This window comes from Spodoptera frugiperda, chromosome 18 (assembly GCF_023101765.2).
Source record: "Spodoptera frugiperda isolate SF20-4 chromosome 18, AGI-APGP_CSIRO_Sfru_2.0, whole genome shotgun sequence".
Lineage (NCBI taxonomy): Eukaryota > Metazoa > Arthropoda > Insecta > Lepidoptera > Noctuidae > Spodoptera > Spodoptera frugiperda.
In genome coordinates, this window is record NC_064229.1 from 10,488,009 (window position 1) to 10,514,349 (window position 26,341).

The 26,341-nt window shown below is 35.6% G+C and overlaps 1 protein-coding gene across 15 annotated transcripts in view; it reads right to left on the reverse strand.

Annotated features, from left to right (window-relative positions):
• Positions 1-26,341, reverse strand: part of LOC118278249 (phosphatidylinositol-binding clathrin assembly protein LAP) — a 44,207-nt gene that overhangs the window by 15,437 nt on the left and 2,429 nt on the right. For 10 of the 15 annotated variants that reach the window (XM_050700235.1, XM_035597389.2, XM_035597387.2 and 7 more), the window contains exons 2-5: positions 19,827-19,969; positions 9,500-9,575; positions 2,109-2,129; positions 24-126 (exon numbers count right to left, since the gene is read on the reverse strand). In XM_050700235.1, the coding sequence (XP_050556192.1) occupies positions 24-126; positions 2,109-2,129; positions 9,500-9,575; positions 19,827-19,969 (343 nt within the window). The remainder of the gene's footprint in view (positions 1-23; positions 127-2,108; positions 2,130-9,499; positions 9,576-19,826; positions 19,970-26,341) is intronic. The other 5 variants (XM_050700240.1, XM_035597388.2, XM_035597385.2 and 2 more) reach the window with 1 other exon arrangement.

Here is a 26,341-nt window from a genome sequence, read left to right on the forward strand (position 1 = left end):
ACCAAATGCTAAAGGACACTTACCCCCTTTTAACCTTGCAGAAGTCAAAAGCCACGGTCCTGTAGGACAGCGCCTTCTCATTGAGGTACTTGGCGTACCGCCGGATGAACGGGGACATGTCATATCCTGGACAGACGGGCTGAATGAAACTGGTTCTGTTCTCGAGCGAGGACAGTGATGTGAGTCATGCATGTGTGTGGTATGTGGGAGTAGCTATAGTGAGTTTAGTTTTTGTCAAATGACTAGTTTTTCCTTTATGAGTGATGGAATTAGGTGAACATGATTCTGACAAAGGCTTTTTATTTTGTATTCATAAAACCTTATTACATAAAACAGATTGTTTTTTTACAAAGCAACAAATCACAGATTATACTAGTACCATCAGTCAAGGCGGGAGTAGTAGTAGGATCAAAAAAAAACTATCAATGATAAGGTTTCAATATTTTCTACATTACAAACTGCATTTAATTTCGAACTCTGAAAGGCTTTTGGCCAATTCCAAAGGTCCGAATAACATTATAGGACTAACCTCTTCTGTTAATAAACTTCACTATAACTACAAACACATAGTTTAGTGTGCTTCGTGATTGTGGGTTGTGATGATATTTGCTGTAAGTGTCGTGATTCAGTTATGCTCAAAAATCAACAGGCTTGTCAAACAAACCAAAGACATATCAATCAATTTTGTACTTCCATTTACTTTCGGTTTCTGGTAATTAAAAAAAAGCATTTTCTTAATACTGACCTTAATCTACTAAGGGTAACGAAAACTAAAAGATTTTTAGCGAAACCAAAAGTAAATGTAATAAAAACATGTTTTTATTCTTAAAAAATATCAAAACAAATAAAGCTAACATATATGCTTTGTTGAACAAAACGTGGACATTACTTGCAAATGCTAAAGCTGTTTCAAAAATAAAACAAAATCAAAATCATGCAACGATATACAGTGCATGTGCATTCTAGGGTGACATTCTTAGTTGCATTAAATCAGTGTAAGTGGTATAAAGGCTCAGATCAGAACCATCAAAATAATAGATTTATTTAGGCTACAAACTATAACTAAACTGTTTTAATTAAGCAATCAGTTTATAGTACAAGAGGTCTATATAAAAAGTAGACTCGAAACTGCCCTTTATAGAACACAAGAAGTTTTTAAAACAGGATCCAAATTAGAATCTAAAATAAAAAATCTTTTAGATAAGATCACTAAATCATTGGATATGATAGGATATGTCTTTTTGTAACATATACCAATATGATATATCCTTTGAACCTTCCAAACAGTCAGAACAGCCCATTCATAGACCAAGAAGCTATTAAACATCAAATCTTTAATCCAAAAGGGACCAATAACTTAGTGTCAATTTTAAAACGTTTTGTATAATATAGATATTCATAATTTGTTTTGTAAGTTTTCAGAATAAATAACAAGAATGTCACCCCTACCTACATTGTACTGAAGTGCAATAATTAATAACAAAATTATCTATGTACTGTGACCTACCTACGTGAATGAGTTGAATCAACTAATAACCGTCTCAATCTATGAGTTATTAAAATTAATATAACTATTATTGCTAAGTGATTTCTGATGTTTATTGCTCAGTATGTGCTCTATTATTGAAAAAGTTGAGCAATAATAGTCTTTATTGACTTTATAATTGGAATAAGTCCAGATTAATAAATGGATTGAACAGTAATCGTTACTAATAAAGAACAACTGATGATAACTAATATAATATAAAAAAAAAAAAAAACTGAATGAGTTTATCTAACCCAATTCATCGGTATCGTGTTTTCTTGTGATACCGTATCCGAGAAATGAAATTGCAAGCACATACATGCCTATAAACAAAATAAAAAGACTATAAAAATGACTGAGGGGCAAACCTCTATTATATTGTAATGTTTCATAATCAAAGAAAACAGTCATCATAAAAAAAACTAGTGCTTAAAATCAAGCCTCTAAATTGCAAATCTGAACAGTGCAAAATAAACAAAAAATAGAAAAAAAAATTGCACCCAATCCAAGCGTGTACAGCTAAACGACACGTGAACAGACGGACAGACATTTACAAAAGCCGCCATTTTATAATTAAACTCACCAATCCGGGCACCGGCCGCGCCTTGCCAAGCATTAGGGAAAATTAAATTCAGTTAGACAGTTGTATTTCACGAAATAAATTACATAATTGAAGTTTGGAAACCAGGATGTATAAAGAGGTCCTAGCAACTTGTATGTTGGGGATATATGCTGGTGTTTCATCCAGTGCGGTCTGTATATAGTGCTTAGTGCTCAAGACAGGGCATTGCTGTGTTTGACGATGCAATACATGGACAGCATCCACCAAGAACATTGAAAAAGTTCCCACTTTTATACAAAAAACAAACCTATATGTCATAAGTTCATAATCCTAAGATGTAATATCAAATCTTAAATTATAATCATTGCAGAGCTAGAAATTATTCTCATTACTTAAAATTTTAATAACAACACCTTAATGTCCTAAATACATGAAAAAATACACAGTATTTATTACATTATTTGTTAACTGGCAACATTCAAACAAAACTGTCAAATAGTACCACAGATAAAATATGAAACATTTGACAGCTTGTTATTAACAATTTTCTACACGGATTTGAAAATTTCTAAATCAATTCAGTTGATTAAAATTTGAATAGCCTAGTTATCGGTTTAATGCAGATAGATATTGCATTTACATATTAAACTTAATACAAGATAAATAAACAACATGGCTGTCTCTAATATAATAGTTTGTATTACCATACTCGTTTAGCAGTAAATTTATCAATGGATGCTAAACGTTAATGAATAAATCGAAGCGAATACGTAATTGTTTAGATAAGGATAATATTACGGTTTACCCAGACCTACATAGTTTTAGTCACGCATATCAACAGATACAGAGATATGCTGGCTTGTAACATGCATTTAATGCGATATTTTATAGATAAGTATTATAAAAACATATTAAAATACTGCAAATGATGTGTTATACGAAGTTTTTTCTAGGTAATCGGGTATCTGATAGTAAAATTATGTTCAGTTTTAACTATAAACTATACAAATTGTATTAGAGGATTATACGTAGACGACACTGACAGATGCCTAACGCCTGTGGATAGCTAAAGTGCATAACAGACATTGCAACCGTGTTTGACGATTTAAACTTAGTCATAGACTAGCTGATGCTAGCGGCTCCGCTTGCGTGGTTTATGGACTTTGTGACTAATAAAAGTAGCCTAAGTTACTCCTTAGTACGTTAGTCACTAACCTGCCGAAAAATCCCGTCAAATTCGGTCAAGCTATTTCAGAGATTAGGCAGAACAAACAGATAGATAGATAGATAAGAATTGTAAAAACGAATATTTAGGTGTATGTTGTATTCATATGCTTGTATTAAAAAGTTATTTTAATATTACAAACAAATACTACAATTTTACTTATAAGGTAGTGTAGATAAACGAAATGTATGTGATAACAGTCAGTACAGTCACTGAAAGGTACCAAGTAACCACTTACTTAAAACATTACATTCCAAAACCAAGAAACTATATAAACAGGAACCTATTCAATGGCGTCCTTTAACATCTCACTAAAAATAACTTAACAAACACTACGTTCATGATACATAGCTACAGTAATCACAAAATTGTCTCTACAACCCAATTCAAGTCTCTCATTAACCCAAAAACGCCACCTAATCTTCCATTTCGACCTACATATAAATATATCCCTCCTAATACAACCACCAGACAACCATTGAGATGTGAGCCCCATTTTAACGAACGTATGTAATAAGCGGCGGGACATTTTGACGCCACGACTGTGTTTTAGAGACAAACTTTCAGGACACTGACTCCTCTATGCGTCATATATGTTTTTCTTAGTCATAGTAACAATGTACTGTTTATACTCGTATCTGGAGTACAACGGTTCGTTCTAAGACTATTGTAATAGTACTAATTGTAGTACAATAATGTTTAATCGAAGATATAAGAAAAAAGAAAAGATAAACGTTTGCGAAATTCAGTTTTTTATGGTATAAAAAACTCAGTTTCGAGATGGATCACCTGATGGTAAGCAATCACCGTCGCCCATGGACACAGTAATATAGGGGTTGTTGGGGAATCGGAGATGGGGAAGATTGGGATGGGGGTAATTGGGCCTCTAGTAACCTCACTCACACAACGCAAACGTCGTTTTTCGTCGGTTATCTACGAGGCCGTGGTATCATTCCGGTCGAGTCTGCCCATTCGTGCCGAAGCATGGCTCTCACACTTATCAGTTTGTGCTAACCATCTATCACTTTCGCTTTATTTCCGTAAAAAGACAATTTCCTAAACCAAATTCAAAAAGGGTTTCCCAGCTCCCTTTTTATCTACTCATAGATCATCATCAATTTTCGTGATAGATCTATTAGCAGTAGAAGGATAACTGCAAGAGAGTTTTATAATAGAGAAAGATTGTACAATTTTAAACGTATCATAGCAATCTTTTGTACTTACTAGTATTCTAATGACTATTCTTTACAGCTAGGTAAATTACTAGTTTTTGTTTTGTGGGGTAGGAGCAAACAGATCATCTGATGGTAAGCGATCAGCGCCGCCAACGGAAACCCACAACATCAGTGGAGTCACAGGTTCGTTGCCAACTTTTTAAAAACTGATCAATGTGTATAAAATGTTTGTTTTATGTGACAACGAGTATCAAACTTCATCGACCGTGCTACCACATACAGAACTGTCACGCTCTCAAGACTCTCATAGATCTATATCTTACAATATTATGTCGCATAGAATATTTACGAAACTATTTCAAAATAATGTACTAAGAAAAGGTAACTAGTAATGAAATCAACCTTCACTATCATGGTGTGAAAATCAGTAGCTTAAAGGGTTGTGGAGGTTAAACGGTATACAGAAATATGAGAAGATTGTACGCAGCATTAAAATTATTGGTCGCCATTGCTAAAGAGCTAAGCAAAACACTGGCGCCACGCCAGGGTGGCAATAACACCATAAATGTAAAACATTTATTAACTTTAAGTAACAACATTGGTGTAGATGTTATTTTACGATTGTGATGTTTTATATTATGATTTTACAATGCCTATTCCAATTTAATGAGAGGAGACAGAAGAATCATCTCAGGGTCGGATAGTAAAAGCTCTGATTTTTGCATTATTTATAAAATTTCTCGTCTGATAAAATCAGCGTATATTATCACTCGAGTCAGCTTATACCCTGTCTGTATACCAAATGTCATCAAAATCTGTTCAGTAGTTTCAGCGTGTTTGGCGTCTATTTTAAGAAGCGTACAATAGTTCAAACTGTCTCTAGTTACAACAAAACTATGTAAAGGTTGCATAATACAGGCTTACTTCCTATTACACTATGCTGAAGTAACAGGTCAAAACGACCCAGAACTTACATAAATTCTACGGTTCCTCAAACAATCATTGAAACAATTGATCGTAAAATCGTGGCTGAGAGTACGCATGACACATTTGACCTCTTCCAAGGACGTACATCGATCTCCATATTTAATTTTTAAAACTAAACTAGGTATTAAACCAGAGCATGTGAATTGATGTGATCGGGATCGGATTAATAAAGTTTAATACCTATTTAAAAATAATAGCTACAATAAAAATAAATAGTTTTGTTTACAATACATTTACGCAATAAACGATAGCAATTGTGCCAACAATATTACTAATCATTTAATTACCTAATAACAAGATGAATGCTCTCTAAAGAAAATAGTCTCATAGCCGATTTCAAGATGTCCGCTCCAGACTCTGTGCAATCACAGAAATTGCCTCAAACCTACGAAACCCGACACGCTTTGCTCTGTAGTAGAGCTTGCGATCACTAAGCCAATAACACGGGTTTAAATAAATAAAATAATACAAAAATAAATTCACAACATAGCAAACAGGAGATCATAATCTACATTAACATATAACATACATACATATGATATAACATAAAAATTTAGCTTATAAAAATATACTAGCGAATGAGCAGAGGCCGCGGTGTCGTTGACCTTTAAGGTCACTGGTCATAGCGTTGAGTATAGTACCCACATACATACATATGATACGTCAGCGAAACGTAACCGATACGCCTACGTTGCTAGACTAATATAATTCCTAAGACCTTTACTGGTTTTTTTTTTGAGGGTGGAAAATCTTCCAATGACTTCTCCCGCCTTGGCTGAGGCGGGAGGGAGTGTCAGACTCTTACTGACTAAAAACCACCCCGTTTCTTCTCCTGCTTTGAGCCGGAGCCTCGGTAACCTGTTACGAATTCCTAAGACCTAGGTTAGTAAGTTGTGTGAAATTATATGAAAACACATAAATATATTTCACACATGTCGCATTCAGATTCGATAGAACAATCTGTTACAAATTTGGTTGTTCCGAGTAGGAATCGAATTTGCGACATGTTGCGCAGGAGTCGATCGCTAAGTCACTGCTATAACCATGCAAGCAAAGTTCTTATATATTTCTGGACAGTAAATTAATCCTTTATTTTGTGGTTGGTTCCAAAATACATTTTGTAATTCTGTATAGTTCCGGATGCATCAATAACTGATTTCCGATTATATGGGTGCAAGTGCAATACCATAAATGTACTACACTCTAGTACCCATATTCTTCAAAGCGGAACATTGTAACTTGCAACGCTCGGTTGGCGTAGTGATAGGTTACGTCACAGTAGAATACGAGGGGAGAGAGTGCTCCATTAATGACTTTTACGCACTATTGTAATAGATGAACGAGTTTAGCTAGGCGAAATTCCAAATGATGCTCTATAACGACATTACGAGGTATTTAACATAACTCCTTTTAATTAATTCCAGATTACAACTAGTTATGTATTGGGCATGTTGAAAATAAAATAGCATCGAAAATCAGGAACCGAAACTATAGATACCATATACGCCTAAGTACTCGATCATCCAGGCAAAAAGAGCAAGTCATCACCACACGCCAAATAGAAAAATTCAACCCAATTTAGACAAAGAACTACTTTAACATAGCCTATAGGGCGCCAAGATTACTTGGCAGTTGGCATCGTACTATGTAATGACGTAGCCAGCTACAAATCTATCTACACAAACCAGTATAAACTGGCCTTTGAATATGCGAAATTATTTTACAAAGTTAGACCATGATAAACTGGTTTTGTATCGTTTTATGTGTATAATGTAGAAGAACACCAGCTTGTTTGTGGATAGTTGCATAACATCGGCCACCATCCGCATTACTACGGCTTCGTGAATCTGCCGCAAATTGAGTCAGTGTGAAATGGTAGTTACGGGTAAGCATCGATTTCTGTACGACATGTGTAATTGGTAATGGATACATGATTTTCAGTTTTCTATCCGTCTGATTTTTTATGGAATATCGTGGCAAACGAGTTAACCGATCGCCTGATAATAAACAATCGGCGCCGCCCATGAATACCGCTACACCAGAGGAGTTAGTTAGCAAGTGCATTGCCGGCCTTTTGGGGTTTAAGCATTCGATGATGGGCCCAATTGCAAATAATTTTTCATTTTGTGCAGCTGATAATGGCCGTAGCGGGTAATCTCTAACTCCAAAAAGTTCCCCGTACCACTGGGCCAAATAATGCATATCTCCAGACAGATTACTATTACGACATCTAATTTCGATGGGTCTTGCCAACTGCGAATGAATGATTATAGTACAAAGGAATGTGCACAAATACAGATGCAGTGTTTCCTCATCTTAATAGTATGGCATCCGGACATGACCGGACATTGAGAGAAATCACAAAATTTTATAGGAAACATCAGCAGGTACTTGGTACACTGTATGATATGACCAAGGAACCAATTGAGAAATTTAGTAAACTGTGAATGTTTATATTATCACTAGATGCTACGGCATAGTTTAGCTTCTTGCTTCAGGAAACCCTCACTATATTACCTGGGTTTTTAATGATATTTGATACTAAAATATGCTACGTTATATGAGAAGAAATACTTAAAACACCTCTCAAATAAGATTACATCTTAGCAGTACCGCGATTTTTGACCAAATATTTACCAAACCACTTTTAAATGCTACGCCAAAACGTCTGCAGCAGATTATTATATAATGTTTTTAATAATTTTACAACCGACATGCCATATTCTACCTTTTTAAGAGTGCTTGAAAAATAGGTCAAGAGTAAAGCGATTACTTAATTTATAGCAAAAAAGAAATGAGGAAATTCGTTAATAAATATTATTATATTAACATTCTGAACACGCTACTCTTTTATATCACGCAATCATCCTTAGTAGGGTTTTTTTTTTCATACCATAATTAATTTGAACCTAATCGTAGTGGATAAGCTATATAACTTACACATTTCTTTTAGATCGAGTTACTAGTTCTTTTTGATAAGTATTTAGTCAGGTGACCCCTAAAAATAATATATCGAGATACTTTTTTTATAATAACTATCGTAACACGTAATAAATTAACTAAAAATCAGTAGGTTGCGCGTCGTGGCCGCGTCTGCACACGCTGCTTAAGATGAAGAGTCCCTCTGTGACTCGAAACTAGTAGAACTTTTCTCTATTAATGTACGTGAGTAAACCGTGATGTTTAGGTAATTTCAAGATACCTCTTTAGCAACATTTGAGTCCTTAAACTACGGTAGTACTAAAGTATCCCACTAGTTATTTCTAATAGAGTCCACATACATAGCTATAAAATGTCCTTCAATGTAAAATATAGATATTCTGCCTACATATTTAGGTCCCAAGCCCCAAACTACTCAGTAATGGACGGGAAGAAAGTTTATAACATACACGAACCAAATGGTGAGGTCGCTTTCGATATCCATTTCCAATATCTACGACATGAGGTATTAAACTAATATCCAGGCATTTAGGTACATATCGAATAAGGTATTCGATATTACGTGTTGAATACGACAGCTAACAAGTTTTATTAACACTTATGTTATAGAAGATAGAGACTAAATTCGAATAGCAAGACCTCGTCAAAATTAGGGCAAGATATTTATATTTTGTGCAAAATTAAGCCGTATGCGACAACTAACAAGTTTTATTAACACTTATGTTATAGAAGATAGAGACTAAATTCGAATAGCAAGACATCGCCAATATTAGGCTAAGATGTATTTTTTTTTTGTGCAAAAGTAAACCGTATAACGCTTTATTTAGGGTAAATGATTCCGTAATAGGATAAATGTATTAATTACATAATTGGATTAGCTATCATGTTTGTAGTAATGATTTCCTTATTGAGTAGTAATAATCCTGTACAAACTCGATCCGTTCCGTACCTACTCCCGCAATAAATAATGCCTATTCGGTTTTGATGAATAACGCAGCAATTAAAATATTAGGTATAACATCATTTGCAGTATTCTAACTTAGTATATATGTTTATGTACTAATTTAAATACGATCTGTACATACCTTGTACACCGCTTTTGTCTAGAAAATTGCTAAGTTGAAATGTTGAATTACTCGATGCTAGATATTGTGTGAACCTCTGAAAAATAGAAATAATTCACATTAGTATTAGGTATAAAATACATATTGCAGGAAAACAGAACATAATATTTTACATACATTTCATCAAAATCTGTTCAGTAGTTTCAGCATGATTGACGGACAAACATACAAACAGTAGTGTGATAGGAGTCTGTACTCGTTACATGGGACTCGTAATATAGCTGGCGAAAAGTACTTAGCTGTTCTAATTATTTAATATCTATAGTCTTCATCTTCGTGCCCTTATCCCAAGCTACTTACTACTGCACAATACTTCTTTTTCAAACACCCCCTACCACCTTCCAAATTATCATTCATCATACTTTGGCATTAGACACTTCACCAAATCGAACCATTCACTTACAAGCATATACCAATATTTCATATAACAACATTAATGTATTTTCAATAAACGTGTGAAAGCAAGCTCAAGAAACACACCAGCCACGTGCAAACACAGCATCCCTTTCCGACTATCAAATATTATGACAACAAACATATTTCATCGATACCTACCTATAAACGACTAGAAACATAAACACCTGATGTTTATACATTCTATTTTTAGACGTATGGCGGAAATATTAACAGGATAAATACAGCAACAGTTTTTAAAAGAGTTCAAAAAGGTGATTTTCAAAGAGAGAACTTATCCACCAGCATTGCTATCTTTGCGGAAGGTCTCATATCAATACGAGTATTTGTTAATGGCCAGCTAATGACTTTTATAGTTTTAGGGTGCTTTTGCACCAGAGAGGTCCTATAGTCCTATTCAACATTGCTGTGGATGCATACCAATGAATATGATTGGTGGAAGCCAAACGCATGCATAGCAACGTAGCATAACACATCTCTGATGGAAAAGCACCCTTTGACATCGACATTGATTAATGAGCACCGCAAAAAATAAGAAACAGTAGTATACAATGAACTAATAGTAGTAATCAGCGATATTACCGGAACGATAGGCTCTTCAGGCCTTTTTAAAAGGCTGGTAGCGCACTTGAATTTAGAAAAGACTATTCTCTTATTCTATCTGTCTGGGCACAATAATCCCACCAAAACTGTCATTATTGCGCCCGCGTCTACTCAATCCGCGTGTGCATAACATTCAGATACCGCAGCTTCATCGTAACGTAACTAGCGTTCGATGGAAATGTAACAAGATTGACTTTACATAACTTATAGTCATTCAAGTTTGTTTTTTTACGGAACACGCCGGCAAACTAGCAGACGTACCACCATCAGCCCATGGACATTTGAAACACCAAAGGCGTTACAAGTGCATTGCCGGCCTTCTAGGGGTTAGGAATTTAAGGGTTGTTGGGTTGTCGGGGATTGGGAAGATTGAGAATGGGGGAATTGGGGCTCCGGCAACCTCACTCACACAAGTATTATGACAACAAACATATACCGTCGATGCCAATAAAGCATCACAAACAGCTGATACACATGGACAACAAGACGCGTCAGTTTGCTACGATAGGTATATTTTTAGACGAGACGAAACGTTGTATGGCGGGAACATTTTCAATTCAGGTCAAATACAGTGTGCCTTTTGAAACATTGCCACCTTTTTTATGAGTTTTCTTTCACGTAATATTTTATTTACAAAACAAACATATAAAATTTCCTGTTTATAATAATTTTAAAGAAGGAAAGTTTACTGCAAGTGACCGCTGGTTAAGTACGTTATAGTAAGCAGGACTGCCGAGCGCTACGTCTTTACTAAATGGGACATAATAAGTATTTTCGATCTATTAAATAAATCTTTAACACGGAATCTTTGCCCTATCCAGAAATACAATAACACAAGAACTTGAGACATGAACCGATAGCTTCACTTGTGCATTAGACACAACCACCATTTCAAGACGATTCTTCAATTTAAGAACCAAGATCAACTAATGATAAATAAATAAAAATGTTCCCATTAAAATAAAATTAAGTCTGATTCTAGGTTATATGTTTATCTCTACTTCAGTGACTCTAGTGGCTTTAGTATCTGCATCGCAGGAATCGAACCAGGCCACTGATAAGACGGTGCAGCTAAACGTTTTTTAGCTAATTGTGACATGATAAGAAACATAATATTATGTAGTTTCTTATTTTAAACATCCACAGACGATCGGACTTCGTTCGTGCCGTACTACAAACATGGTGCTCTCCGAGGATCCCAAATATCTTATCGAATCTTGGGATAATAATTCGAGAGAAACAACCTTTATGAAATTACGTCAGTTTTTGGATGTGAAAGTATAGTAAGAGTAAATCTAAAATACTCCTATTACTGTACAAGAATGTCCAAAATATCGATGTACAATTTTCCTCACAAAACCAACCCAATTACTATCAACATAATATTAGCCACAGGACGTCCATTGCTGAATTACTATGATAAACGTAAACCCCAAACTCACACGTGTCCCTTTCGAAGCACATTACATAACAACTAACTTAATGCGAATCACGGATTACACGTGATTTAGCAATTTCGTGCCCGAAATAATCATCCCGCCCACACATAAGGTCGTTTATTCTTAGAACAGGTTGAAACGAATATAATTTCGTGCGAAAATAATATCAACTTCTACCTTCGGTCCGCTGGAAGGGTCTCAAGCAATTTTCCAATCACCTTCAATAGTCCAATTGCTAATTCTTTAACAAAAGTTAAGGACATAATAATTGGAGTAGTTATTGCGACTATTTTTCATAACGAAGAGCGACAGTTCGCATACATTGTGATCATAGGTATTGTGGGCTCTCGTACTATTGCAACTCGAATGTAAGATTCGCAGGGAACTCTCAATAAAACATGTTCAATAGTTAGTGGTCTGTGACTTATCAGGAGGTTTATTCAAGGTTATTTCCTTATTATAAACCTTTCCATTCCTCCAGGAATTCAATAAAACTTCACCACATTTTACTTTGTCCTTGTACAAACATATTTCTACACCAATTACCCAATCTTTATAAGAACAAAAAACTCACTTCGAACACAATTCATCAAGTATTTGTCTTCGACAAATCCTTAGTTCCATCACACAAGTACACTTCGCATTCAGATAGACGCCGTTTATTGACACAAGTGGCCGCATTGTAGACATTTTATTTGTAGGAGTCGTTAAAGTAAATCCTTCTGACTATACCTACTAAAGAGGCTAAATAATATACGTATCTACATATATGTTAACTGTGATAAATAACACCTAATATAGTTTTGTTAGCGATAACAAGATTATGTAACTATATTTCGTTTGCGTCGAAAGGATTGGAGATGATGCATCATCATTATATCAATTTTTCACTTTGGTCTGTTTATATTACCTATTTTTAAGAGGGGAAAATCATCCAATGTCTTCTCCCGCCGTGGGCGACGCGTGAGGGAATGTCAAAACTCTTACTGACTAAAAATCACCTCGTTCCTACTCCTGTTTTTCCAGCCGGAGCCCCGGTTAACCTGGCCATATGATGCCTAGCATTAATAATACCCGATTATTATTAGAAGTTTTAGAGACTACAAATCGAACCGATCAGTCTTTAAGCAATGTGGAGCCTTATTGACATTTTCTTTAAAAGAAAATGAAATACTTCATAGAAGTTGACAGTATCTACTGCCTACAGAACATTGTTTCCAATTTCCACATGAACTTTTATCAGAATATTCCAGAGCCAGAGGTTAATACATCCCACACATGGCCTACACATGGAAAACTTACACCCACCCGACATGTGTATAATAACGTAGACACGTAGGCGTATTGAAAGGCTAGGTTTTATTGGAAACTGTCTCACATATAACACAACTTTATGTTACAATCGATTTTCCTTAGCAGAAGTTTAAAATATAGGGATCTATTTCCACTCAGATTTTTTATGCCAGTGAACGAGCAAACAGATCGCCCGATGGTAAGCAATCGCCGCCGCCCATGGATAACCGAAACACCAGAGGCGTTAGGAATTTAAGGGTTGTTGGGGAATCGAGAATTGGGAAGAGGGATTGGGTATCACTTACACAACGAAACACAACGCTAGTTGTTTCACGTCGGTTTTCTGTGAGACCGTGGTCGGGCCGGCCCATTCGTTCGCATGGCTCTCCCACTCAGATTATACGCTTTTCTGTAAAGTGATTGATATTTGCAACCACACAAGGTCATGTTGTTTAATGGACCAAAATGTAATCGAGGCATCGCTCGAGACATTTCAACACACAATTAGTTTATGTTTTTACCCAGTCTTCAAATAACACGAGATACTTTTGCATAAACAATGTAATATGTAGATAAGTACCATTGAATTTAGTTCATCACAACATATCTACTTATATGACCACAATATAAGTCATATCATACACGCCCCCTAAATGCTTAGCAACACGATTACACACGAGGTTAATAAAACCGATGTTTTTAGTTTCAAATAATTGATTTCAGCAGTTTCAGTAACCGATAAGGTAAGATAATCCATTATATTTCAATTTTCACAACTAAGGTTTTGTCCTATTGTGATTTGTTTATTTTTATATGATTTATTGTACACATTTAAGTAGCCTAGGTTACATACATTTTATGTAATATGCGGACAATGGGCGGTCTTATCACACAATGGCGATTTCTTCCAGACAACTAGTGTTTAGGAGTTACCAACACGAATTGAACTTTATATTAAATTGAAATTCAATATTGAAAAATTCATATTTAATCATGTATAGTTACTGTGTCTGTACCACACAGTATGAAAACTAATAACCTTAAGAGTATGGTTAAAATAGTTTCTCTACGCTTCTGTAAGTAGTCAGCAATATTAGTGGTTTTGTATTGAAATACTAATTAATATTATTTTGACTAACATTTCTCTAGGGGCCATTTTATTGGAAGCTCCGGAGGTCTACTTAAAGTGCCCCTTACAGGTGCAGAGTGTCCGCCGGGGTGGTTTTAGTGAGGTAAAAATCCCTCCCTAGTCATAAAAGTTAGGCGCCTTTTGAAGGTTTCGCCCGCCATCAAAAAAAGGGCCCATTTTATTGGAACGCCTTATTAACCAGACTAAGAAGACTATACTAATACTAGTTTAATTCACATATAAATCACAGCAACCACTCACTTGAATCACGAAAACGTCATGCGAAAATAAGACTAAAGGGCTATTTAGATCTATAGACAGTTGGCTGTTAATTGCGTGTTTTAATAGCTGGGAATGATGTGACTGGCTGATAGTCTGCATAATTGTCAGAGACTGTCACAGCTATGCGAGGGTCCCTGTAGCTCCGTGGGAATTTAAACTGGTATTTGAAGGTATGTTTCTATTAAAGAGGAATTATGTACGAGTTTGTTTAACGTGACGTAGTGAGATAACAAAACACTTTATTAGAAGAGTAACGATGGATGCTCTTGCACGTTCTTCTCCATTCGAAGCTACACTTTGGAACGAGCACCTAGCTTCACTGACAGACAATTCAATTTGACGTTTCAAAAGTTGAAATAAACCCTTTGACTTTGACACGTTTATGACGTTCAACTGTCTGATTGGCCTGCTCTGATGAAGCAAGAACCAACCGATTGGACTAAACGCATTAACGTTCCGAACGTAAAACAAACTAGTACTAGGCCCCCTGAACACCTTGTGGAACTTATGCAGTTATGTAGTAGTTTGTAGAGATTGCCTTTATTAAATTAGTTAAAGATTTAATAGTGTTGTTGTTTAGTAAATGCCATTGTAAAGCATAACGCTAGTAAAGGTCGCACGCAAGGAACCACTGGATGCAGGTCAGTCAACGGCTGATCCGGAACACATTTAAAGAAGTTAGTTGTTCAGCAATGGTCCTCGTGTGACTGAACGCGACGATGATTGTCAATAAGGTCCTAGGGTCGATCAATCACCAAATTGAGGAACAACCAACATTAATTTTCGATTTCAATATTTTTTAGAGTAAAGCTAGGGCTGAGTTTACAATTCATTACGATAAAGTGTGGGAGAGCCATGCTTCGTCACGAATGGGCCGGCTCGACCGGAGTGATACCATGGCCTCACAGCCATGGTCACACGGACGTGAAACAACGGTTGCGTTGTGTTTCGTTGAGTGAGGTTCCCAAACTTCCCAATCCCCCAAAAGGCCGGCAACGCACTTGTAACGCCTCTGGTGTTTCAAGAGTCCATGGGCGGCGGCGATTGCTTATCATAAGGTGATCTGTCTGCTCGTTTACCGGATTACTCCATAAAAAAAGTAAAGTAGAATTCCTCTGAATTAGGACACATCATCAATAATTACGAAACAGATGACGAAATGCAATAATAGTGACATGGTGACAAAAATATTACAGGAAATAAATTACATAATGGCGTTATGTACTTCGTTGCGCATGGGCCGCTATTTGTATGGAAAATTAATACCCATAGCGTGACGCAGTAAATTAGTATTTGATAAGGCACAAGTTTGAATAAAAAAAATTATGCAACAACAGTGAAAACAATCTGCCAGGCTCGTGTAAATATATTTTTTTTATTTGTGTGTATCTATGATGAAAGGGTTTTTCAAATAAATTACATTTAAAATGTATATGAGTAAATATGGAATAGTAAACAGAGCTTCAACTTGTTCAAACCGCAGTAAACAAGCTACGTATATTCATATCCCATCACGTAAACAAGCACAGTGCGCCTATTCATCTGCCGGTAAATAAAAAATAAATAGAACGCCGCTTTTCATATCCCCAACATTTAAAAATAAAAAAAGAAACACCTCCGCATGACGTTTTCAGATTTCAAAAACACGCAAACTTTTTTCGCACTTGGCAACACTGCAACTAGCTGTCAGTGACTATGACGTTTGTGTTGTGTTTTTTTTTTGCAAAGTTGTCGAGGTACAAATTACGTAGAGCCCCGCCTCTCGCCTGTCATTGTATTACGACATACACGTCTGGGTGATTAACTACCTTGTATAGTAAGGGGTCACGAGAAGCATCTGATTGATATCGAGAAGACACTGCATCATTAAGACGTTCTCTTTCGTATCTGTGTCAACTTTTTCTCAAGGACTTAGTCATTTGAACATTCATTTTTAACCGACTTAAGCTTAAACGCCTATACACGAAAGCGTTTGAGGTTAATGCCAGTGTCTCCATGTTCTTTCTAATAAAAAAATGAAGCGAATCGATTGCTGCCAGTTTAATTTTCAAGGAAAGATTAAATCTAACCTTACACAGATTTCATTAACAGCCGGTATTTTTCCTTGACAACCAAATAAGTGAATGAAAACTGGCATTTCCATTAAACAATTAAAAATTTACGATATCCGAACTCTTAGATTAGCCTAAGTTAATCAGTTTTGCATTTATGGTATGCGCAGACGGCGATTTCATTACTTTTCCAGCTGTTGGACGCCATTGTTGGCATTGACAGATAAGGGCTCTGAACAAGGTTATAGGTAGACATTAAAAAGTCCCCGATCGAGAACATATTTTCCGAAGTGATGATAAACGTATTGACCTCCATACCGTGATTTGATAGGCGAGAAATTGAATGATTCACATTAATCAGTACCGAGTTCATGGACTGCGCATTGATCGATCGACTCCAGACGGTATTGATTTTTTTCATTAACACATTTAGGTCAAGTGCTAAAGGCTCGATTAAAATTAATCTTCAGTTCCTTTATTCCAGACCTCCTACTTAAGATATCCCACAAAAGCGAAGATACATTCCCTTGAGTATCGTAAAAGGAAAGATGGAATTACATTAGAATGAGATAAGCAAACGAGAGTATGTTTGCGTATGAATAAAATATAATGGGCGTAACAGCATCAAAGCAAATTCTGGTAATGGAGGCAAGAATCAAATCAAGACGTTATAATGGATCGGTATGATGCTTAAGCAAGAAATCTTGATATCATCGACTGAACATAATATATGACAGATCATCATTGATTAATTATATCGATATACACGTAGGTAGAGAGAGATACGGGTTTTCTAGACCAGCGTATACAAAGAATAAAAGTATATCTGTGAAAGTAAACCCTAGGTATTTATGTCATTAAAAAAACAATTAGGTATTCCTCGAGATGAAGAACAAACCACAACCCAACAAAGGTACTTGCCTATAATTAGATCAAAGAGACTGTCTACAAATACCTTTACAGGACAAAAGGTCGGAAATCATTGCATAGTTCTAGTTTTGCTATAATAAGTTGTATTTTCCATATAAATAAGCATAAGCCCCATAAACTTTAAACATACCAGCTATGGCAAAATCGTGACTCATTGATAAATACCTGGTTTTATTCACTAAGTACATTCAGCTGGGTCGACGTGGGAATAAACAAGCATTCATACATAAATTATGTGACAAACAATCAAACAATACTTGCGTTTACGTTGAATATTATCCGCGTTTTGAGAAAATTTTACCCTTGAAATTCTATATTATACTCCTAATGAAATACGTAGAACAAGGAAGATGATGAAAAATGTGGCCTCATTGGACATTCATTAGTTTACATTTACCTAATAAGCAAATACAGACTTGCTTTAGGGACATTCTTGGTGAAATTTTCTGCTTACAGATGTCAATTTTGAATGCAGATTAACTGTCTAGGGCATTCGGAGCAAACGAACACATAATAAATGACATAAATCGTTTCATCATAATATAAAAACATTATCCCTAACACGACCGACTAAAAATACTTCAAAAAATGTAATCTCCATAATAACAGATGGCCTCATAAAATTCTTTAAAGGAAAGCATGCTAGTGTTGATAATAAAAACAACGCGTAAACAGTCTATCAACATACCTTTACCTGTATACAGAGTAACAGAGCATTAAGGGATGTTTGAACACAAGATGATTGGATCAAAGCAAGTTAGCGAAGTACTGATGGAGTCGGCTATGAAATTATCTCCAAATTAATGACCTCGTGACATGCTAAGTGCTTCGGTAGTACGCGCAATTCTCACCAGATGTGGTAGTAGTTTTAAGAGAGATGAGTTTTATGCCCAAGATTAGGTAAAGGGTACTAAGTGTATTAAACAAATAGGTTACTTTTGAATATAAGTCACACCTCCACCACCTAGGTGATGAACGAGACAAAGTGTCACATGACACTAATTGTGCTGTGGAAATATCTATCAGCAATTTTGTAACAAAATGGAGTGAAGAAACTCGTAATAGAGCATGAATGCAAAAAACAATTTAATATTTATGCAAGGCAGAGAGAGAATGCATTCGGTTTTCCCATCACAGAAATTCCCAGTTCCCAATAAGTTAGTAGGGGAATAAATGTGAGTCACAAAGGGTGAAACTCCTCCATCTGATTAGGAATTATACTGGCATCGGAAATGTAGGGTACGTGGGTATCTGCCCCTTTTGTGTTTGCTGACGTCACGGCTCGATAATTATCGTGCTGCTTTGCTTTCAGGATTAATTTTAAAGACGGTTGGCATTTACCATTTCTGAATGGAAAGGGATTAGGGATGTAGTGATTTAATGCGAAATACTTTTTCTATTCTTTCTTAGCATTAGTTTTACTTTAATGTTAGTCATTAGTTCAATGTAGACTATCGCCATTAGCTTAATTCCTTTGTGCTAACGTAGATAATCAGTCAGTTGCTACGATGTCAGGAATTACCGTAGCTAAAAGCTTTTAGCAAATCTGCAGACTTAATAAACTCCCAACTGAAGCCGGTTAACCAATTTCCATATAGGAGCAGTCTGGTTCAGTTCTCCTACGTAACTAAGGCTTTGTACACAATTAGCCGTTTGATGTGCCAATGTGTACCGTATCGGAAATCCGACGTGGCTCCATTGAACAATTCCATTGGCTACGTTAACGTTTGAAATGGTGCACACGTCTTACTTGACGAGGAACATATGGCTGGGCTACCAAAGGACTGATTGCATGGTTACGGGTTACGGAATTGATTGATCGTTTCCATGTGAATGGCCTGTCAAGTACGATATTCTACAAATGTGACTGTCTTTTTCTTTTTCTGTGTACATATCTGAAAATATGCTGTTATTTTTGTCGTGTTCATAGTTCGGAACTCTAATGACAAACAAGCTTCCAGTTTTGGTAACCTATTCTATCCTTGTATAACATCCATTCAATTCCACTTTCGCTCTCTCCAAATCACCATCTATCCACAACATCGCTCTTTCTGAATAAATTATCTAAACATTAAATGAAAATAACTCAAAATCACACCAATTCTTGCAAATATTTCCTTAAATGGTAACGGTATAATAGTCCTCACCTCATTCCCATATGCTAGTAGATGATGTACAGTTATTAGAGCTTTATACACCACCACCCAATTGGTGTTCTGTGTACGCTCTACCAGCAAGTTGGCGAGCTGTGGTATCGACACGTTGGGCTCGTTTGTGCAGTGGACTAGATCTGGAAACAAAGAGTATTGGTTAGTATTCTGCTAAAATAAGTGATAGACAATCTTAAATAAGACGAAAGTGTTTATCAATTTCGGGTTCGTTTCATAACAATAGAACTGTTGTGGGCTTTTTGGATTTCTGAAATTGTCAGCAGTCCTTAATAGCACGGAGTTTAAAATTGTTTGCGGTATTTAGTAATAAGCTTAGCCCTTATAACGTTACAATCATAATAGACAAAAAAATAATGAACTGTAAGTTCTCCACCGCCCCAGCTAGACTTTTAGACACAAAAATATCTATTTTCGTTTACGGTCACTATTCTTATGTCATAATAGTAGCGTAGTCGTAGTATTTAGCCCATAGACATAAGCCCAAGTTCCCCATCCCATTCATTCTTTACCAAATGACGCATAACTCGCGGTTCATGGGCGCGTATAGTGATAGTGATGGTGGGTTTATCTTATCAGTCTACGCTAACATTAAAACTATTTTTTCTAACAAAACAATGTCATAATCATTCATAGGCATTGTGTTAAACTTAATACTAATAGTCTGATAAACAAACAGATGTAATTAAAGTAATACGATCGTTATATCTAATCCAGACACAATTTGGACATAAACATGTAATTTTTGTTCAATGGCATATTATTTTCCGTACACTATTGAATATCATTAGATATTTAGCCTACTTTAAAATTAATATTGTATTAGTATTGGATTTCATTGATATATCGGTTAGTAACAGCCTTGAAATGATGAACTATACCAACATATACGGCAATTTGACTTTAAAACTTCACACCAATGTGTTAAAGTTCATTTTAATTAATTTTCCTCCACGTGGCATCGACTAACGTCACCATAACAGATTCGTCATAAGCTTAATACGTCTGAAAATGTTCATCTTACGTGCATGAAGTCCATAAACAAACAAATAAATTCTATTACACATACATTAAACTTATAAGCATCAATTCATTCTTCATTAAGTCTAATTAAAACCTAATAATAATCTATCTTAATTCCCTCAGAAACCTTTTAAACATTTACGGTCGACCTAAAAGTCATGTAGGCGAACATTAACGGTCTAGAATAAATTATGTCACTTTGTAGTACGGGAAGCAAACTTACTATAGGCTATAAAAGCTCTAGTTGATACCCATTAGTGTTGCCTTTGAACGGTAATAATGTTACAGCTGCTATGAAAATGTAATCGATTTGGCGTTAACCTTTAGTTACAGTTGTATAAGAATAATGGGCGATACTAAATAATTTGTATATTGTACTACGTTACTGAATGAAAATCGGAACAATAGTTAAGTAAACTATGGCACCTATATGAAGCCATTTACAGTAATGTTTTAAAGTCCCATACGATTTACTTCGTTATAAACGCTTCCAGAAATGGAGGCAAACTAAATAATCCAATTCTCCAGGTAGGAGACTGTTGCTCGGTAGCTGGTTATAATTAACTTCTGGAGGTAAACTCGTAACTGTGTGTTAGAAATTTGTTAGTGGATCGAAATAGTTCAGCACATACACGGAACTTTCCATCCAAGACGTCTTTTAAGGTAGGTAAAGACAAATAAGAGCACAAGAATCACCTTATTTATAAACAAGAACCTATAAACCCCATTCTTACATCACCTTAGCGACAGAATCTTCCGTAAAACAAGTTATCGCACAAAAAGTAGTTTGACAATTAGTAACCACACACGACTTGGCTTTTATTGACCTTTAGCATGGTACAAATAATCCTTTTGTGGAGTTCGCGTATAATTTGAAGTAATCTGAGATTTCATACGATAAAGTATATGGTAAGATCGTTGCCCTTCTTTTCAGGGCAAAGCCCTGCAGCATAGCAAGTACCTATAATATAATTCAGTTACGTTTGAGTATTCAAAAGACACAACATTTTTAAACTGATATAACACAAATAGATTGTTTCATTACAATTACACGTCATACAATATGGCAAAAAGCGTTTGACAAGGAAGACAGATTGCTATCACTGTGTTATCATTCAACCAACGGCACGATTCGCGCTCATTCAGAATGTGAAATCAGGGTACCATCGGGCGACATCAGCGCATCGCAAAACCGTGATGGATTCTAAACGTAACGATCGATCCTATATTGGAAATCTACAATTCATTAAACAGCTATTTCCCCGGAGTGTAAACGACTCAAGCGTTTGATACGATAGCATAAAACGAAGGAACATAAAGCGTTCGATATTTCAATAACATTGAACATTACTGGGAGACGAGAGTTCATAAAATGCTCGGATACTTTATTACTTCAACTCCGAAGAGTTAGTATTAATTAGCACTTCAGTTTTGTTAGCAATTGCATTACCAATGAAATACCGAGACTGAAATAATGGCACGGGAGAGTATTTACTTAGGTCGGTAATTATTTTACCAATAAGACACAAGACAGAAGGGTAACTTCAGCCAGAGCAGCAAATTTACAAAAAGGGAACAGCAATCTTGACCTTCTTCTGGAGAACTCATTAAACTGTCTTGAAGAGCGCAAAGAAATTAATCAGAAGCAAAAACGGGGACTGGGAAAAGGCGTTTCTATTTGAAGTACAATTTTATTCTAAAAAAGGAAGAAGAGTTGTTCCTACAGTGATTCAAAGGTCATGAAGTGACCATGCCATTGTTATCCCATAACCAGTCACCTCGTGCGTGATGGCACACAATAAAAACTTTCGTGTTTCAGCAATAGACAACAGGCATAGAAAAAAGACAATTACACCACTCCGAGTGAAGGCCAGGCCGAGCAGCGGAACCAAATTTTTATTACGTACCGCACTTGACCCAATAGTAAACCATTCTTTCGTTACGAAAGTTGCGAACGAAAATTCTAATCGGATATTATGTCAATTGTCAAGTGTCGCGAATTTACGGTAGTTTGTCATGTAATATTACGTGTTGAATCTCGTGACGTCTATTCTAATGACGTATATTCCTGAATTCTAATGAAAATTCTGAGTCAGATGATTTATCCTTATTTCGAGTTATCGATCGATAAATAATAATTCAATGATACCTATCAAATAAATGTATCAAATGTTAGATAAAGTTAATAAAATTGTTTGTAACAAAAAAGGCGTGATTAGTTCATAATGTTCGTTTCATTTTCCTTATAGTTAATGAATTAATTTAACCTCATATCAGATAGAAAGCAAGACGTTACTCAATGAGAACTCTGTTACAAAGTAACAACGTAACAAACAATAGCTTTCATAGGCCGAAAGGCTACCACTGTCTGGGAAATATAAATAATTAAATACAACGGAAGACGTTGCCATAAAAATGACAAACGGCCGACTACAAGAATTTTATTTAGAGAATAAATGCTTTTGTATGGTAATCTTGCGACCAATAACAAGTGGTATGATGTCACAGTTTGGCAAAATGCAATCTCAACCTAAACCTTAGAGCCAATAAGGCTACTGTCGCAAATAACCCTCTGCTATATCATATGGTTATTTCCCAAAAAGCTGATTTTAGGAATTCGAGGAATTTTATTCACTTTTATACAGTACGAATTAAAGTCTGGCTAACACTGAATAGCTAATGTTTAGCCTGCCGCCCTGGCGCTCTGGCGACCTAGTCTGCGACTGTAGACGGATCGATACACATCTCATTTGTCAAAACGGTCCAACGGTCCACGCGGAGAGTTAATCTCAAGATGTATACACAGTCTTAAGGACCTTCTTGAATCAAATATTATTTTCAATTCTGAAAATCAATAACTTTGCCCTTTCAGCGTGTTCTTTTATTACTTTTTAACATCTACGTAACTGTAAAAGCAAGTACAAAATAGATATTTGAAAAGCCTAGCAATTTAAGATTCCAGGAATCTCTTAACAATTCATATCAGCCCAAACCACTCCTAATCGATCTATTGACCTAATAAACTGAATTGACTAGTCCAATGTAAAAATGGCTCTAGGAAAACAAATTAATTGACCCTTAATAAAAATAGCAGCGACGCCTAGATAGCTCAAATGGAAATATTTGTCGAGTTCTCAATATAATCAGTTACACATGCCTAGAAACACTATACTGTTTGTTAAGCTAGTCTTTGTTAGTCCTTCCTTGGGTTCAGCGCCTTCATAGAATTGGTCCACATCTATTTTAGGTTTAATTACTCCGTAAGTGGTCTAATGTGTTAGGATTTCAGAGAATTGGTCAGTGTGGGTCATTCCTATTGTGACAAATCATGACTAAGATTTTGGTACACTATAAATGCTGATATTTTGATACAAGGAAGAGAAACCGAATGCTATTATTTTTGGACTCCTGGCTATGACATGGCAAAATATGCAATTAAATTCCACTCTAACCGGCTAGTTAAAAAGTTAACGTTACTTTTAATGTCTGTCCCATTCAATACAGAATTATTTCATTCAGAGACCGAACATGTCGGTGAATGACACAAAACGCATATAAAACGCTTCAATCTGCATTGGTCACGTCTAACGGCATCAAATATTCAGATACTGTACTCTCGATTTACATTCTAATAGCATTTTGCTTTTTGCATAATTAGAAAAAAATCCATTCATTCAACGACGAGCTAAAATTGTTTCATTCGAACTTCAAAATTATGTATTTTTAGATTACGATCAGTGTCAGTCTAAACTCAGATTTAGAATACAAATTAGATAACAGCTTCCGTATTCGTTAATTACTTTTATGTCAGAAAAAAGGGTCCTCTACAACTTTTTGGGAGTTATTTGCGGTATAGGGCACACGAAATCAGGTCATTGTCGTATTTTTTAAGGGTATCAAGTTGCGGTCGGTCAAGTTAACGGATCGTTAGCTAACATTACCGTGTAATTGAGGAAACTGGTACTAGTACGACAACCAATGTACCGTAGTAGGTATATTTTCATTAATAAAAAAATCCCATATTAATAGCTTATCAATTTTGTGGTAAATAGATTAATTCTGCGGTTAAATTAATTTCGGAGGAAGCACTGATTGTAAACAATAATATAAATAAATACTATCTAACTCTGAAGCTTCCAGAGAACAGTACGACATTTTGATATGATAGCTGGGCAGGAAACGAGTCTGTCCTGCTTATCATATTTCACTCCAATCAGACCAATTAACGTCCCGAACAGATACAATGTAACATACAACTGTTACAGAGAGGATATCAGTAAATTGAACACGATAGCAACAATGGATACGTCGAAAAAAATCTGTCGCAAATCTTTTGATCCCGAAATAAGGGACTGGTGGATTGTACAAAAAAAAACAACATAAATTGGAAACTGAATGACTCGGGAAAACCGGCTTCAATTTACTTTATTCGTACCTAAATATATTAAGAAAATTTCGCACCGTCGATTTAGCAATATAACAGCGATTTTTTCACGTTTTATTTGAAATTGTTTTTTCTTTCTTTTTTTGGTATCTGTGTTAGATAAGTGTCAGTAGTTCCGCCCACTTCAATGTATAGAATTACATATCAACAAAGTTGTACCTAACTAGCAAAAAGCGGTTGTCCTTTTCCCTAGCAAAACTTAAAAAACTTAACAGGTTTTCCTTGGTAGGTTATACTTGTCACTAAGCAACCTTAACATAGCCATTGAACATAACAATTTCTTTATGGCTTCTAAGCAGTCCTATGTGGTTTTAAATCACATGATTCACGCCATGACACTTCGCAAAGAGACACTGAGTAGAAACTACGCAAAGGAAGTATGACAGTGATCTCTGTATTTATGACTACAACTGACCCAATTTCCAAGGTAAGTCAAGGCTCAAGAATAGAGTGGGGCGGCTGAATCCGAGAAGACATTTATATATTTTTTTATTGAATTTGTCACAGTCTGCTGGTCTAACACGACTTTCACATACATTGGCTATTCTCATCAAGAATATAACAAAAGCTGAAGCTACACAATATCCCACACAGCTACAACACAAACAATATGCAGTGGACCATATAACTATGTATAGTCTACAATATAGTATTCCTTTCACTGACCCACAGAGCTATTAGTCAACAATTCTTCAATATAATGTTAAAACGGTAAATTAAATGTGAATTTGTGTTTTCCTCATCGTCGTAAATGTTCCTTTAATTACATTTATGAGTTATTCATAAAAGTAAAAACATATGACTGTGCTGTCAACTTCAAAATTACCAATTATGGCAATTTGCTATTTCTGTTATTTCCTTATTTTATCTATGAATTAATGTTACAAAACTAAACTTTATTATTAAGGCACTAGATAACTAAGAATTAAACTATTTATTAGTAAAAGTAACAAATACAAGGGTAATTGCTAAACCCGGAACAGTTTAATAAAAGTAGGTTAACCCAACACCCCAAAGTACTTAGTTG